Source organism: Cyprinus carpio, chromosome A16 (assembly GCF_018340385.1).
Source record: "Cyprinus carpio isolate SPL01 chromosome A16, ASM1834038v1, whole genome shotgun sequence".
Classification (NCBI taxonomy): domain Eukaryota; kingdom Metazoa; phylum Chordata; class Actinopteri; order Cypriniformes; family Cyprinidae; genus Cyprinus; species Cyprinus carpio.
In genome coordinates this window covers 9,712,310-9,728,476 of record NC_056587.1, presented here as the reverse complement: position 1 = coordinate 9,728,476, position 16,167 = coordinate 9,712,310, and the positions used below count along the sequence as shown (strand labels likewise).

Sequence of the window (16,167 nt, the reverse complement as noted above, 5' to 3'; positions counted from 1 at the left end):
GTGAGGGAGTTTTTGACGAAATATATGATAAGCTTCAATATTTTTAGTTGCCATATTCTACTCTGAAACATACTTAATGAACTATTGGCTAAACCAAAGTACCAAAGATGTTGTCAAAGCAAAGCATACTCCTTCATTATAAAGTGCTTGTGATCAAAGAAGATCATACAATTCATAGAAAATCAAATCTGGAAAATAATAGCAAAAACACGAAGCACATGTCCATCAAACAGCTACATATGTCTTGTAACAGAAATGCATCTAATCCGTTTCATGAGTTTCTAACGCCCCCTTCTGGTTATCGAGTAACTATCAAACTCTCCGATGACGAAACGTGACAACAGCTGACTTGTTTTTTGAAAGTCGCCTGATTTGTATTTTTTTTTTTTTTTTTTTTTAGGCTGAACGGTTGTATAATGATTTGCAGGAAGCCACCTTTAATCGGTACTTGATTAACAATGTCTGGAACATAAAATGCAAAGACTTGACAAGCAGACTTATCCAGGGAACAATCAGACTACGATCGACTGTCACACAAGTGGTGAGAAAGAATATTTTATATAGCCTAAGATGTTTAAAGAAGAATGCGTTTGCTTGTTGCATTGTTTACATAGTTATTGCTCTTTAATGCCAGCACGGGTTCATTTGTTCACAGGTTATGGAGAAACCATGCATATTAGCTACCACACTTGGAGCGCCCGGAGGCATCTACAAGTGTTTTGCACCTTGTATCGAGAAACACTTCACTATAATCCCATATGAGTGGTTTGTACAGAGGAAAGCAGACTTTGCTGACAAAATCCAGGCGTTGTTTGTGTGGGGTGGCGTTATTAAAGTTGACCAAAACCTGTTAAAATCTTTGCCTAACCTCAAAGCGGTTGTTAATGGTGGGGTGGGAGTAGACCATCTTGATATTCCTCTGATCAATAGCTTTGGAGTCAAAGTTTCCAATACTCCTCATGTGGTGGATAATGCCACTGCGGATATTGGCATGAGTTTGATGTTGGCATCTGCCAGGAAGATAGTTGAAGGTGAGAGCTGCAGTTTTCTTTCTAGAATTTCTTCCTGGTTTATCATATTGTTCAGTGAATCCATTGTGAATTTCTTTTTCTATGCAGGACACAATTTTTCCAAGTTCCGGGAGTCTGATGATTTTCCAGAGTCCTCTCTAGGCACTGATGTTAGCGGGGCCACCCTGGGCATTATTGGCATGGGTAGAATAGGATACAAAATAGCCAAGAGAGCTCAAGGGTTTGAGATGAAAATCCTTTACCACAATAGGAATCGAAGGTGAATCTGATGGACTTTGATTAAAATATTCACACTGTCACTAAACAACTTCTCACCAGCTTGAGTAATATGTAAACTGACAGTTTTATGTACATTAACCACAAGACATGGTTAGCCATTGCTTTAAAATATTTGAAAAGTCACCGATATACACTTCGCTACTGGTCAAAAGTTTGGGGTCAGTCTTTTTTTTTTTTTACCTTGCTTTTATTCAAAGATGAATTAATTTGATCAATAGTGACAGTAAAGACAGCAAGATGTTGCAAAAGACCTATTGTAACATTTTGTATCTTTTGTAAAATCTTACAGAAACGTTACCACAAAACAAAATTCAGAATCACAACTGCTTACAAAATTCTTGAAAATAAGAAATGAGAAATGTGCATCAAATCCGCATTTTAGAATGATTTCTGAAGAATCATGTGACACTGAAGACAGGAGTATTGACTGCTGAGAATTCAGCTGTACTGTTACAGGAATAAATTATATTTTAAAATATATTTTTAAATTGTTATAGTATTTCACAATATTGCTGTATGTCTGATCAAATAAATGCAGCATTGGTGTGCTTAAGAGGCTTTCAGAAACATTAAAAAAATCTAACCCCAACACATATTGTATCAACACATGGTCAATATTGCAAATATTCCTTTTAAAATTAAGTGTGAAATTACAATGGGTCTTTCAGATAGGTTACATATTTAGTCTGTGATTGGAAAAAATTTTAATTATCAAGCTTCTATACAAGGCCTTATAGGTTGTGGTCAGGAATTTTTAATGTTAGATTGGCTAAATGTAATACTTAAATTAAATTTTACAATGTTTTATATGTTCAGGCCTGAGAGTGATGAGAGAGCAGTTGGGGCCACATATTGTGCAAGCATGAAGGAGCTGTTACAGAGGTCAGACTTCGTCATGGTGGTGGTCAATCTGTCCCCTCAGACGCACAAACTGATTGGTCCCAAAGAGTTTGCCATGATGAAACCCAATAGCACCTTTATCAACGTAAGCAGAGGTAATGTAATAGGCTGGAACAAAGCAATCAAATTAAAGAGAAGCAGCCCTGTTTGAGAACTGCTTTTCTTGTCATAGGCTTGGTAGTGGACCAAGATGCTTTAGTAGATGCTCTCCAGAAGAAAATGATACGAGCTGCTGCATTAGATGTCACGTATCCCGAACCACTTCCCAGGTTTGCATTGCTTGCCATGTTTTTAATTAAAGTTGCTTAAGCCTCTATAAGTAGAATAGTGAAATTGCAAGCCTGAATGTTTTTTGGGTTTTTTCATCCCTGTTGTAGTATAAATTATATGCTTCTTGGCTATTCACAGGGATCATCCCCTGCTGTCCTTCCCAAATGTCATCATCCTGCCCCATGTAGGAACCCACACCGTGGAGACCTACCAGATCATGGTGGAGAGGATGGTGATCAATGCCTTGGCCGCTGTAACTGGAGGCCAGCTTCCTGATGAAGTCAAGGCATAGAGCCAGAGCACAGAGCCATCTGTTCCTCTTTGGTTTTTAACCAGCAAAACATAGAAAAAACGAATAGATGGAAATCATTATATTTTGTTTCACAATTAAGTTTTGTGATTTGTGAATATGAGTCACCTCTTAAATGTTTAATGAATGCTTTTTATGGTAATTCAATATAGAATTTTAAAGTGTTTGTTAAATTGAACAGCATAGTATAAATTATTTTTTTTTCTCTTTCCAACAAAATCTCTTACGATTTCTGGGCCCGTATTCAAAAAACCTCTTAAAGGGATACTCCACCCCAAAATGAAAATTTTGCCATTAATCACTTACCCCCATGTCATTCCAAACCCATAAAAGCCCGGTTTGTCTTCGGAACACAATTTAAGATATTTTTGGATGAAAACCGGGAGGCCTGTGACTGTCCCATAGACTTCCAAGTAAATAACAGTGTCAGGGTCCATAAAAGGTATGAAAGTCATCATCAGAATACTCCATCTGCCATAAGACGTGCAATCTGGGTTATATGAAGCGATGGGAACTCTTTTTGTAAGTGAAGAAAACAAAAATAATGACTTTTTTTCAATAATTCCTTTGTCAACGGTCTCCTCTGTGTCTCTCCATATCACATATGCTGTGTATGCTCTTCTGTCATCCACGCCACAAGGATGCGTTGTTTCTACGTGTATTTAGCTTTGATTTGAAATAAAACAGCGCATCCTTGTGACTTTCATACCTTTTATGGACCTTAACACTGTTATTTACTTGGCAGTCTATGGGACAGTCTCAAGCCTCCAGGTTTTCATCCAAAATATCTTAAATTGTGTTCCGAAGACGAATGGAGCTTTTACAGGTTTGGAAGGACATGGGGATAAGTGATTAATGACAAAATTTTCATTTTGGGGTGGAGTATCCCTTTAAGGCTAAAAGTAGCTCATAACTGGCTGATTTAGGAGAAAATCTTTACAATAATGGGCGTGTCATTCCTTAATTTAGGACTCCTAAATTTTCGCTCCAAGAGTATTTCACAAAACGTTTTTACACTAAAACTAGCTCCTTAATCTATGAAACATTAAGAGTAGTGAAGACTACTCCTAAGTCACTAAGATCAAACCACAAACTATCCTAAAATGGCATTCCAAAATATATTCCTCAGAATATAAACGTTTTAGAAACATTTGAGGATAATGAGCATGTTTTCATTAACCAGATGGGCAAGAAGTAACAACTGTTCTTGCATTCAGTTTGATTTTCTTTTAGATTTGCATGCCTTACTATCAGCCATGATTATTCTACTCTGTTAATTAAAAGGCTGTGTATATGCATATTCACTAATTATGAGAAGTACATGTACAATGTACAATTGCTGACAATTACCTGAACATTGTTTAAATAGTGACAGGTAGCCTGTATTTTAAAATCTTTATTTGAATATGGCAATTAGCAGTTTTATTTTTAAGCCTTTATTTGAATATGGCAACATAATATTGCACTCTTCAATATTTCTATGTATAAATCTCTGACAGAGACTCCTTCCCTATCAGCCAATCACTCTGGGCATAGTTAGTAAGCACGCTGACATCATCCATAGCAACAAGGTCAACCCCGCCCTTTCTCTTAAACAGTATAAGACTTCTCTCTATTCGTTAGTAAAAGTTTGTCTCAGCAGCTTTGTGAATAGGTTTTAAGATAAAACTCTTAGCTCAAAACTTTTACTGTTATTTAGGAGAACTCTTAGTGGTAAGATAAAATGTTTTTTGAATACGGGCCCTGTTCTTTAAAAAAAATGATCCAGATGCTAATGAAGAATTACTCAAAAATAAACTTCACAATACAGTCAGGAATGGTGTCTTGTCGTACTTTATACTGCACACATGCTGTTATGTGGATTTTTAGGTAACTTATTTCTTGTTCCTTTGTTATTTAGATGTAGTTACTATATAGTCACAAATTCACAATATATGCCTATTATATGTACACACACACACAAACACAGAGAGAAATAAATAAAAACTGGAATGATTATAATCTAAATAATACTTCTTAGAATATAATACAGTTCGTTTCGTCTCTCTCTCTCTATCTGTATATAAAGTATACCAAATACAGGAGACTTATAAGAAACAAATAACTAGTGTCAGGAAAGGGTCAAGCTATGCATCCTGCTTTTCCGTGTTTTCTGTGATGCGAACACGTACCGCTAGTCATGCAGAGCGCTCAGTTGAGCGCTCATCAGACAACATGAACCAGCCACTTAGAAAGTCTCAGTCTCTGCGCTGCTGCTCGTTCCTCGAAGTCAAAAGTAAAGTAAGCTGACATGTACTTTTATTCTCATTACTGATCTGTACCATGTATCTGTCAGTTCTTATATTGCCATACAGCATCTTTGTTTTTGGTGGTATGCATATCTTTTATGAGACTTTTTTTTTTTTTAATTACTCATTCTTTATCCAGATTTGAAATTCATTCACATAATTCTTGTAATGTATCTCACATGTGTCTCAGTGGTTATCTTGGCGCTCTTATTTTCAGTTTAGTATTATTAGACTGAAGGGAAATACCTTTGTAAACAATACCTTAAACAATCAAAACCTTCACAACATCCAGAAACGGCTCACTTCTAAAATATGTCCATTGTTTCAGCTGATTAAATGCAATCCCAGGTCACTCACTGCTTCTGCAATTTACTGTGATATAAACCGTATAGTATCAAAAATGAACCGATTTGTCCAGTAGAACTTAAAAGTGTGATTAAGATATTGTGTTCAAATAGCCTGTATTATTTTCATACAGTTTCACTTGTCTCTCTCCAGTATGGGGCAGAATTTAGGAGGTTTTCCCTGGATTGTTGTGAGCCTGGCAGGTATAAAGACTTCCACAGGCTCATTGTGCGTTTACATCACTTATGGCAAATGGATGTCCTTATTGGCTATGCGGATGTCCAAGGAGAGCTACTGCCCATCAATAATGATGACAACTTTTGCAAAGCTGTGACCTCCACACAATCTTTACTGCGTGTCTTCATTCAGCTTCAAGGTATACGGGAAGGGTAAAGAAGCTATCTCTTAATAGCTCTAATTTACTTTTAAATAGGTTACTCTCTGCTCCACGTGTCTGCTTTCCTCTGCTTTTCTCTTTACTGTTAACTTAAATATCATAATGTTATGTGTGTATCAAAGAGCACTATTTTCCAAACATAACGTGGATATAAATCTTATACTAATATAGCAAGACTTCTCTCTGATTCAAGATAAATTGTGAATATTTCATTACATGGAAAATATAGTTTTAAGGCCTTTAATCAAGGCTTCTTTTTTTTTTTTGAGCTCCTTGAAAACAGACGGAATAGAAAAAAGGAAGAAAAGGAAGGAATTTATCTAGCTAAGAATCATGTACTTGAGTGTAATTGCTTTGTATTCCCTTGTGGTGTGTTTGTTTGCCAGACACAGTAGATTTTCTTGTTGCTCTCCCTCATGTGATTTTTACAAGTTCCATAGTTATATGGAAATAATTCTGAAAATAAATGAATGTAAGAATAACTATAATTTACATTTAGTAATTTAACAGGCGGAAATAATGAGAGTTTGGGATATATAAATTATGTGCTAAATTTAGTGAAGAATTTGTTTTCTTCATCAGGACATTTATTTATTTGTTTCAGTAATTTAATTAATTTATTTTTATTTATTTATTAAGTTGGACATACTTGCCCCCCCCCATAAACAGTGTTTTACATGCAAATAAATAAATAAAATATTAACTCAAATTTTAAGTAGCTACATTTTTAAATTCAAGTTGAAAGTCTCTTCTATAGACATCATCATAGCAAAGTGCGATGACACTTAAATACAATTTAAAAATATAATCATAATCATCTGAGTCTATGATTTCATAATTTCAGAACAGCAGAAAATGCTTAGCTCAGCTTACTTCCCACACTGTTTTACAGAAGAAGCTGACCAGAATCTGGCAGGTGCTGATGATACAACAAAGCGAAAGAAACCTGTCAGCCAGAGAAAAACACCATTTCAGATCAGCATGCCACAGAACTTCCGCCCTGTTTCTTCCATCATTGATGTTGACACCATACCAGAATGCCACAGAAGAGTGCGTCTGTATCGCCAAGGCTCGGACAGACCTCTGGGGTTTTACATCCGTGATGGCACCACTGTCAGGGTTACTCCTTACGGTCTGGAAAAGGTTCCGGGCATCTTTATCTCACGCATAGTACCTGGTGGACTGGCGGCTTGCACGGGACTGCTGGCCATTAATGACCAGGTCCTGGAAGTGAATGGTATTGATGTTTTGGGGAAGTCTTTGGATCAGGTAACCGACATGATGATCGCCAACAGCCATAATCTCATCATCACAGTGAAACCTGCAAACCAGCGTAACAACATAAGGCGAAAAAGCTGCATTTCCTCAAGCTCAGGACACTATTTTAATAGTATGCACACTGTAACCTATCAAGGGTTGCCTATGATAATGAAAGCTTATGGTTTAGGTAATGGCTCTGAGAGCAAAGAAGATGCAGATGTGGTCAAACACCTATTCCAACATTTGGGTGTTTTTGCCGCCTCTCATTTTTCTCAGCCACATGTTAATACTTCCTACAGGCCCCAAGTTTCTGCTAGACGGCCCAACTCACTAATTTCGGCAGCCTCCTATCACTCTCAGCCTTGTCTCGCCCATACAGCTCACACTGAACACAGCGTCCCTCTTCACAGGAAACGAACCTCCCAACAGCATCTCAGCTGTAATCCAGCTATCAGACAGGGAAGCTCCAGTACCCATGACATTCTAAACACGTGGCACGTAGATCTGAGTCGCCATTTACTGCTGCCTCAGGGGGCAATGGAGGAAGATGGAATTGTTGTCATTTTGTAAAATATAAACTTTCGAAAATAAACCACCAATTTTAAACTGCACTACAATTTATAAATGACTCTATATATAATTACTTGCATGTCAAGTTTTACTGATATCTTTTAATCTATAGTATCTTTTTACTATACAGTAGATTAGGTATGTTATGAGAATTTTTTGTTGTCCATCATAAAAATACACTATAAATTTAAATTCTGTCATCATTTACTCACCCTCATATTGTTCCAAACCTGTATGATTTTTATTTTTGTTATTTTTTTGGGAGCATAAATGAAGAAATTTTGAAAAATGTTGTTGTCAGTGGTGACAATTGACTTTAATTGTATGCCTCAAAATATTCTATGTTCCACAGTAGAAAGAAAATCACAAGTTTGGAATGACATAGGGTTGAGTGATGACAGAATTTACATTTTTGGGTGAACTATGCCTTAAAATACAATTAATTGGAAGATACAGTAATTTTACATTTAACTGAATGTAAAGTCTGCTCAAATACTTTGTATAGTATAAACATAACTGAAAACTCCAATAAACTGAGATTAATAGGTGCTGATTAAATGTGTGTGTGTGTGTGTATGTATGTATGTGTATATATATATATATATAATTGTATTAGCTCATTTTAATTGAGGAAACTGAATCAGCAGCATAATCATTTTTGGAGGTGGAAGTCTGAATGCATTTAAACATTGCATTACAACATAATTTTACTTATAATTTGTGTATAATTGCATTTTTTTATTCCAAACATAACATTAGTATAATGAACTTGATCAGTATTTTTAATAGAGTTGCTTTTTTGTTGTGGTTTCCGTGGTCTTTGACACTGAGCTGGACACCAAAAAACAACACTCTGTTTGCATGAAAACTGAATGTGCACATAAAAAATAATAATTCAACAAATAATTATATACATATTATTGTATATATATTAATAATAAAACAATAACTCACATTATCCGTTTGAGCCACGGCAAATGCTGAGATCTGGTGCTCCACACCTAGGACTGCGTAGAAATACTGAATGTGTTTCATAACATTATTAAGTAAACAAAGATGCATACAATAAATGAAACTAACACATTATTAGAACTTTGTACTGAACTTGTACACAGTACATTCTGTAGCTTTATTATCACTGTATTACGGCACTGGGACCCACACAGACCACAGGATGAGCTCCCCCTGCTGGCATCACTAACCTAAGCTTCGCCAGAGGAGCTGTCAGCTGCTGGCTGTTACAGAAGGTCCCCACAAGCGTCCCATTAACTCTTCGTCCATTTTGTCAATGAAAAATATAATCAATATAAGCTGTGGAAAAAGCTGTATCTTCCACACCACCATATAATCATGTTGTGCACAAAGGGACATCCTGTATTGTGCTCCTAAGTTTGGCTGTTTTTCTCACCAGTTTTATATTGAGAGAACACTTGTAAAGCAAAGCTGACAAGACTTTTTATTTCATTGCAACTACACTATTAAATTAAAGGGATAGTTCAATCATAACTAAGAATTTTGTCATTATTTACTCACCTTCATGTTGCTTCAAACCTGAATTACTAACTTTCTTCTGTAGAAGAAGATATTTTGAAGAAACAGTTTTGTTTACAACTGACTTCCATTGAACTGGCAAATAAAAACCCTGGGACATTTCTTAAAATATCTTTTATATTTCACAGAATCAAAAAAGTCACACAGGTTAGAAATGACATGAGGGTTTAATCATTATAGAATTGTCATCTTTGGATGAACTCTACCTTTAGGTTCAAGTGATGCGTTTACTAAGTAACACGGTCAAGAAAGGATTTGGTAAAACTCAGGTTTTTTTTTTTTTTTTTTTTTTGAGTGTACATGAATGAGCATGAAGTTGGCAGTTCCTGTGTTTTTAAATTTACTCTCAAACTGTAAGGGAACATCCCAGGCACTGTGATGATAGGGGGCCCATTTAAGTCCTTGTATTCACTGGGACCATTGGATAGATCTCCCACCCATAAAATATCATTCCAGGTCCTTTAGTGACAGCCCTAGTCCAGATATGTTCTAGGTACATGCATAAATGTTCTTCACTGCGCTTGTGCATAGTGAATAGTTTTAAACTGAACTCATCTGCTGTGGCGACATCAGCACTAATGCAAGAGACCACCTAAACTGCAACAGGTATCTTCTGCATATTATAATAGACAACACGAACACTCCTATTGCCTTCTCATCATTTCTCACCATGTCATACTGAATCCATCAATCCATCTTCCCATAAAGGCACCTCTGAAGCAGCTGTGCCACAGGTGTGTCTACATCCCTCACAGGTGAAGACCACAGCCTTGGATTTATGGTTGATTCCAATCACCAATGACTATCACATTGATCAACTTTGCAAGATCAGCCCACCTTTCTCCCATTGGTGGATCTGCACTATGCAGTATGTAAATCAGAAAACGTCACTTCCCGTCTTCCTGTACGCCATGTTTTTTTAGCAGGAGTGGGATGATGGTTTAGTGAGATAAAATCAAAAGTGGGCAATCCTGCGCTCTGTTCAGAACTTTAAGCAGGCGATCGCCAGGGCGAGAAGGAGCGCGGATTGAGCGCAGCCCGGATGCATCAGTCGATGAAGTAGCTGATTCCGTACTGCGCGCCTTCCAGTGACGCCGGAAGAAAACGGACGCACGCAGGAATCCATCCATCCAGTCAATCGCAGCTCTGTGCCAGAATACTGAAGGTAGACACTGGTTTAGAATAGACCTCATAGTCATCAATACAGTTCGGATAATGAATGACATATGTAGGTCTTTCTTGCCTAAATACTACTTAAAATGCATGACTACTTCAAAAAATATATAGAACGACATGTCCGAGGTTGGTTTTGAAATGCAGACCTTAGGTACATAGTTACAACTAAATAGGCTATTTATTATAATTATGTTATAGGCCTCACCAATTTGTTAATTTAGAGATCTCTTAAATGGGCATTAGATTCTCGCCAAATAAACAGACTGAATTTGGTGTTTAAAAGCGCAGTGCATTTGACAGGCTATTGAGCGTTTCGCATTATTTTTGTTTTCATTTTCAGGATCAGCAAAATGTATCAAATTCCAGTGAAGAACCTGACAAAACTAAGACGGCCGAGGAAACGCGTCAAAAGTATTTTGTGTGATATCGGGATGCAGCAGTGTCAAGGTTTATTGGAGGTAGGTTACTGTAGTATTTATAAAATGTTGTTCATACCGGCATCTGTTTAATGCTTGATTCTGATTGGCTGACAGACGTACCAAGGTGCAGATTATTCAATAAATGCACTTTACAGCGTGAAGTCGTTCCAGGTCTTCACTGCATTACAGTTCATTATGACCGAATTATTTAGTTATTTCAAAGAACCTTACAAACTATCACAGCAAATGATAAAAGAAAAACATTGACCAAAAAAAAAAAAAGATATTCTCAATTTTTCAGACACTACTGTTAAAGTTTCAATGCAACAGAAGTTAATCAATGCACAATGATTATTGGCTGATATTAGTGGTTTTTTTTTAATTTTTTTATCAGTGTTAACTGATATTGTATATTTAACTGTGCATGCTTATTTCGGCCTATGTTTACATTTAGTTTTAAGTCAGTTTAGACGATGACAGATGCAATTTTTAATAATCAATAATGTGTCTTTTTCAGTTATAATGTTGCAGTGCCTAATTCACTTAGATTATTTGAAACATATTTACACAAAATCTATTATAATTTACACGAAAGTCATTATTTCTGCTAATTAAATGTTCATTATTTCCAACAGACATATAAATGTTTTGATGCTGGTGATGCAAGTTTTGACAACACAGAATGGGATGATTTTACTGATGGTCATGTTGGCAAAAAGAAAAAAAAGGTGAATATGTACATAACACATATTGCACTGTAAAATATCTTAAAACATTTGTATTTTTAAAAACATTTGCACTTATTTTATTTTATTAAAGAAAGGTGGTGATTAAATTTTGAGTGGACTGTTTTTTTTTTTTTTACACTGTACACACTATTTGTAAATGTCCTTTCAATTCATATTTATCATGATATTACTTTTGTTCCTCAGTATCCATACCGGAGCCAAGCTTTGTGCTGCAGTCTGTGTTGGTACTCCAGCCGGTCAATACCCACATTCAGAAGTCACATCCATCGCTGTCACTGGAATGATCTTGATGTGGCCTGCTTGTTAATATGCCCCTACTGCCCATTTGTCAGCTCTCCAAAAGTCACAGAGCAACACATTCAGTTTTTCCACATGCTGCCGTCAAAAACCCATCGTATACCTCTTCACAGCAACCCTAGCCACACTTTGGCCCACACACCGAAAACCGTGTCAGTTACAGTTTCTGCTGATGCTGCCGATGACAGATACACATGCGCAACCTGCGGCTATCATGACTCTTTACTATATGTGATGAAGAAGCACGTCTTGGTAAACCACTATGCTGCGATGCTGGATCGCTACTTTGGGCTCGGCTCGGACAGTAAGCAAAAGACTGATGGTGAGCAGATACGTGACGGCGCATCAGTGAAATATCACTGTAAAGTGTGCAAACTGCCTGCAGAGACCATAGAACATTTACTCTATCACATTTTGAGTTCAGAGAAGCACAAAGACCTACACTGGCAAATAATGCCTTGTATAATCGAAAAAGACTGCACAAGCCAAATGTCCGGACTACAGAATCTGCTGAACCTCACACCAAAAGCAATGCAACAGGTCACGTTGCTCGCAAGGCCCAACTATGTGCCACAGCAGACGCAACAAACAAATGGAAATGGTACTGTTCTTCTGGCCGGCCCAAGAAACACGACTGCTTTGTTTTGCTCTCCTGGTGCAGGGCAGATGTTTCTGTCCCCTCAAACGCAGGCTTTACTGTCGGGCACGACTGTTGCCGCACTTCAGAACGCACAACATCCGCAGTCCCCCAGCGGGATGCCGCAAGTCCTGCCTACCTCTCCAGTAGTGCAGCCGATTAATATGATGATGCCAAGCATGCGGCAAGGTGCATCCAAGACAGTACCCATCACTATGGCCATGCCCAGGCTACCACAGACCCATCCAGCACAGCAGGTTCTTCTTCCGCCCGGCGTTCAGGTCAACCTCCCGGGCGAAATGGGTGTACGGTCACCATTTCTTGTTACTCAAGGTCTTCAGCTGAACCAGTCGGTTCCCAGAGCTCCCCTCATAGCCTCGCAGTCTGTGCGTCTCATTCCCACGGGCAACAACGTCAACGGTGTCCCAACCTACACTCTAGCGCCCGTTCAAGTCACAGTTCCTGTCCACGGTGGTCCCGCTCAAGTGGTACTGACGCAAAACCAGATCAGCCAACCTACCAATTCAGCTGTGGTGCCCAAGGGTCTCAAGCCTACAGTTCAGAGGGCGATAAACAGAAATTCCGTACCGAATGAGTTGGCTGTGCTGGCGCCGTTTTTGAAGAAACATGACGATCACTCTGTCAAGTGCCTGAGGTGCAAGATTTTACTGACAGAGCAGGGGATTTTCCAGCATTTGTTGCATGGCTTGAAGTGTCTTTTCTGCCCTCAGATGTTCTACTCTTTCAAGCAGATAATGGAGCACACCAATAAAGAGCACAGTTTGAAAATCAAGGAAAATCGGCATTTCATTAAAGAACAGTTTAGTCTCGACTGTGACGACGAGGGGAACCTCGTGTTCAACACTTTTAATCTAAACACAGATGTGCCCAAAGACCTTCTTGAAAACCGAGAGCTCAACCTTGCACTGGTTACCAGCTCTCAAGATAAGCTATACATAAAAATGTATCCAGACAAAGCAGAATATGCAGCCTCGTTGAAAACACCACCTACCGCCTGCCCGTTTTGCCAAGTAAAGCTCCAGAACTCTGAGGACTATGAGCGTCATCTTCAAACAAAACATCACATCGTTCCCACCATTCATGCAATACTAAAAACGCCTGCATACAAATGCATATATTGCTTTGGCGTGTATACTGAAAAATCGACACCGAAAACAATCTCCATTCACGTGCAACGGTGCCGTTGTGCTCCCAAAGCTGTCAAGGAAGCAGAGAGGCAACTGAATCCAGATACAACAGAACATGATGATGGGGATTTATGTAATTCTCCTCAGATGGCGAGTCCTTCAGAAGTGGCCTGTCAGGGGGGCCTTGAATTTGTCAAACCAAAGAAAGAAGTAATCACTCCGAAGAACAGGAGAAGGAACTCAAAAGTTCCAAAGGTAGAAGTCCCTGAAACTCCAGTCGAGCTCGTCTTGGAACCAATGGGAATGGAGATGACATCGTTCGAGGACAGGAAAGACTTCCTTTCGCAGTACTTCCACAGGAAGCCATACGTGACGAAGACTGAAATTGAACTGCTAGCTTCCCGTTTGTGGATAAACAAGGCTGACGTAAAGGCTCACTTTAACAGCAAGCTCACCAAATGCTTGAAAGCGATTCAGAAGAAGAGGGTTTGTGTACGTCTCGGGTTCAAAATGATTGAAGTGAACAAGCTGAAGCACAATCTCTTCATTCCAGAAGTAAAGCCTGTTAAAAAAAAAGTCTTGAATGAGGTGAAACATGGTGGCCTCGTTCCACAGGTTACAGTTAAAAAAGAGGACGTGAATGAAATTAAACATGATCTCTTCATTCCTGCGGTACCAGTAACAGTTAAAAAAGAGGATGTGAATGAAATGGAAGATGGTCTCTTCATTCCAGGGATAACTGTTAAACAAGAGGATGTAAGCGAAATGGAAGATGGTCTCTTCATCCCAGAGGCACGGCCTCTGTAAAAATGGATAAACAGTTTGTTAGATGAATTATGTTTGTATGCAGCATGTTCACACTTGGATGGAAATCATTGCAAAATGTTTATTTAAAAATACTCGATTTACACATTTATAAGATGGTTTGCCTCTTGTTATTAGTATATTTGGAAAAGGGGAACCTCCAGCAATGCTGAAAAGACCCTACACTCTTTGTATTTTTGTTGTGTATAGTTCATATGATGACGGTAAAAAAATTTTTTTTTTTTTTTTTTTTACATATCTTTATTGCAAGGAAACACTCAATTGAAGTCATACTGTTTTCTTTTTGTGGACACGTGTAATATACATTTGGGGACATCTGTAGTGAAATAGTTCTGCTTCTAACATTTTATATTAGAACTGTACAGAAAATGAAGATTTGGTTAACTATTACTACTAACTGGCAAATTAGGCTGCATTTCATAGCTGTATCACAGAAAAGGGCACTTTATGCGGTTTTCATGTTCTTTTTTTTGTGCTTCACAAAATACACTGTAATCATTTCAGACATGTGAAAAAAGACAAGTGCCTCTGTGTCCTATTTAAAGTTTGCAGTTGTATTTTGCCTCTTGGAATAAACGTGACTAAATATTACAGGTGTGTGGTTCACTCAAAAAAATAGTTGTGATTGATTGAACAAGTTTATGTTATCAATTTATTGGTATTTTAATTGATTATTATTTTTAAAAAGTTAAATAAGTTGTTTTAAGTTAACAGGTCGCTGTAAGGACTACAGTTATTACGAGAACGTGAATATAAATGCTCGAGGAATCAGGAATCATGCACTGTATATGTATATTTCATTATCCTGCTTTGCATTTGTTTTAATAAGTTGAAGATAGAGAATTGCATAATTTGGCTTATTGTATTTTTCAGGCACCTTCAGATCTCTCACCAAATCCTTGACAATGTTCCTCCTGCGGTTATCATCAGAGATAAACAATATAGTGCTGTCACTGTGGAAACAACAATAAATTTTATATTGAGTTTACAGTGATAAAAGATGGAATAGCTTGTGTGTGTGTATATATATATATATATATATATATATATATATATATATATATTCTAATCCGGCTGAAAATCTTCTCAAGAAAGCAGATTTTGGTCCAGATGAAGATAACATAAATAATTTATCCACCAACGATGTCAGGTAGGAAGAATTTAGTTCGAATTTCTAATTTGTTTAATCTTCCAAAGGGCCAAACTGCAGCTGATGGAATCTGAAGACAAGAAAAGAGCCGTTTTGTTTGGTGTCAATCACGATGCTCTGCACAAACAGATTGAAGCCTATAAACGGGAGAGGACTAGAGACTCTCTCACACAGAGTCCTGCTGCTGGAGGACTAACTCAAGAGCCACTGGATATTCTCGCAGATATTAGGAAGCAGAAACTCATAGAGAAAAAGAAGAACAAGTCCAAATGGATGAAGGATGATGATATCACTCCTAAGGATTTTCTGTTGTCCAGAAGCCTTCAAAAAGAGGACAAAGAGGAGCAGGACAGTGATGAGGACAGCCTGCTGGATAGCCAGCTCACAGAGTTGATGGAAGAGACACTGAAATCACATCTTTTGGTCACTTGGAAGCAATATTATACTGTTTAGCGGTGTATAATAAAAATCTTTGAGATTGGGGAAAATTCAGCTTTGTCATCAAAGGAATAAATTACAATTTAAAATATATTAAAATAAAGTTATTTTTAAATTGTAATATTTC

General features: G+C 37.7%; 3 protein-coding genes across 3 annotated transcripts; all 3 read left to right on the top strand.

The window, feature by feature from the left end:
• The first annotated feature begins 348 nt into the window (after nt 1-348).
• LOC122147988 (probable 2-ketogluconate reductase) lies at nt 349-3,124 on the top strand. Its single transcript, XM_042772523.1, has 6 exons — nt 349-541; nt 656-1,031; nt 1,119-1,290; nt 2,127-2,305; nt 2,383-2,479; nt 2,619-3,124. Exons 2-6 carry the CDS (start codon nt 659-661, stop codon nt 2,770-2,772), a joined length of 975 nt encoding a protein of 324 aa, XP_042628457.1. The 5' UTR covers nt 349-541; nt 656-658; the 3' UTR covers nt 2,773-3,124.
• A 1,857-nt stretch (nt 3,125-4,981) lies between these two features.
• On the top strand, nt 4,982-8,193 carry LOC109078126 (partitioning defective 6 homolog gamma-like). Its single transcript, XM_019093436.2, has 3 exons — nt 4,982-5,070; nt 5,577-5,799; nt 6,713-8,193. The coding sequence occupies exons 1-3, from the start codon at nt 5,005-5,007 to the stop codon at nt 7,648-7,650; spliced, it is 1,227 nt and encodes a 408-aa protein (XP_018948981.2). The 5' UTR covers nt 4,982-5,004; the 3' UTR covers nt 7,651-8,193.
• A 1,887-nt stretch (nt 8,194-10,080) lies between these two features.
• LOC109104705 (activity-dependent neuroprotector homeobox protein 2-like) lies at nt 10,081-15,043 on the top strand. Its single transcript, XM_042772512.1, has 4 exons — nt 10,081-10,366; nt 10,718-10,835; nt 11,432-11,524; nt 11,729-15,043. Exons 2-4 carry the CDS (start codon nt 10,728-10,730, stop codon nt 14,432-14,434), a joined length of 2,907 nt encoding a protein of 968 aa, XP_042628446.1. The 5' UTR covers nt 10,081-10,366; nt 10,718-10,727; the 3' UTR covers nt 14,435-15,043.
• The last annotated feature ends 1,124 nt before the right edge of the window (nt 15,044-16,167 follow it).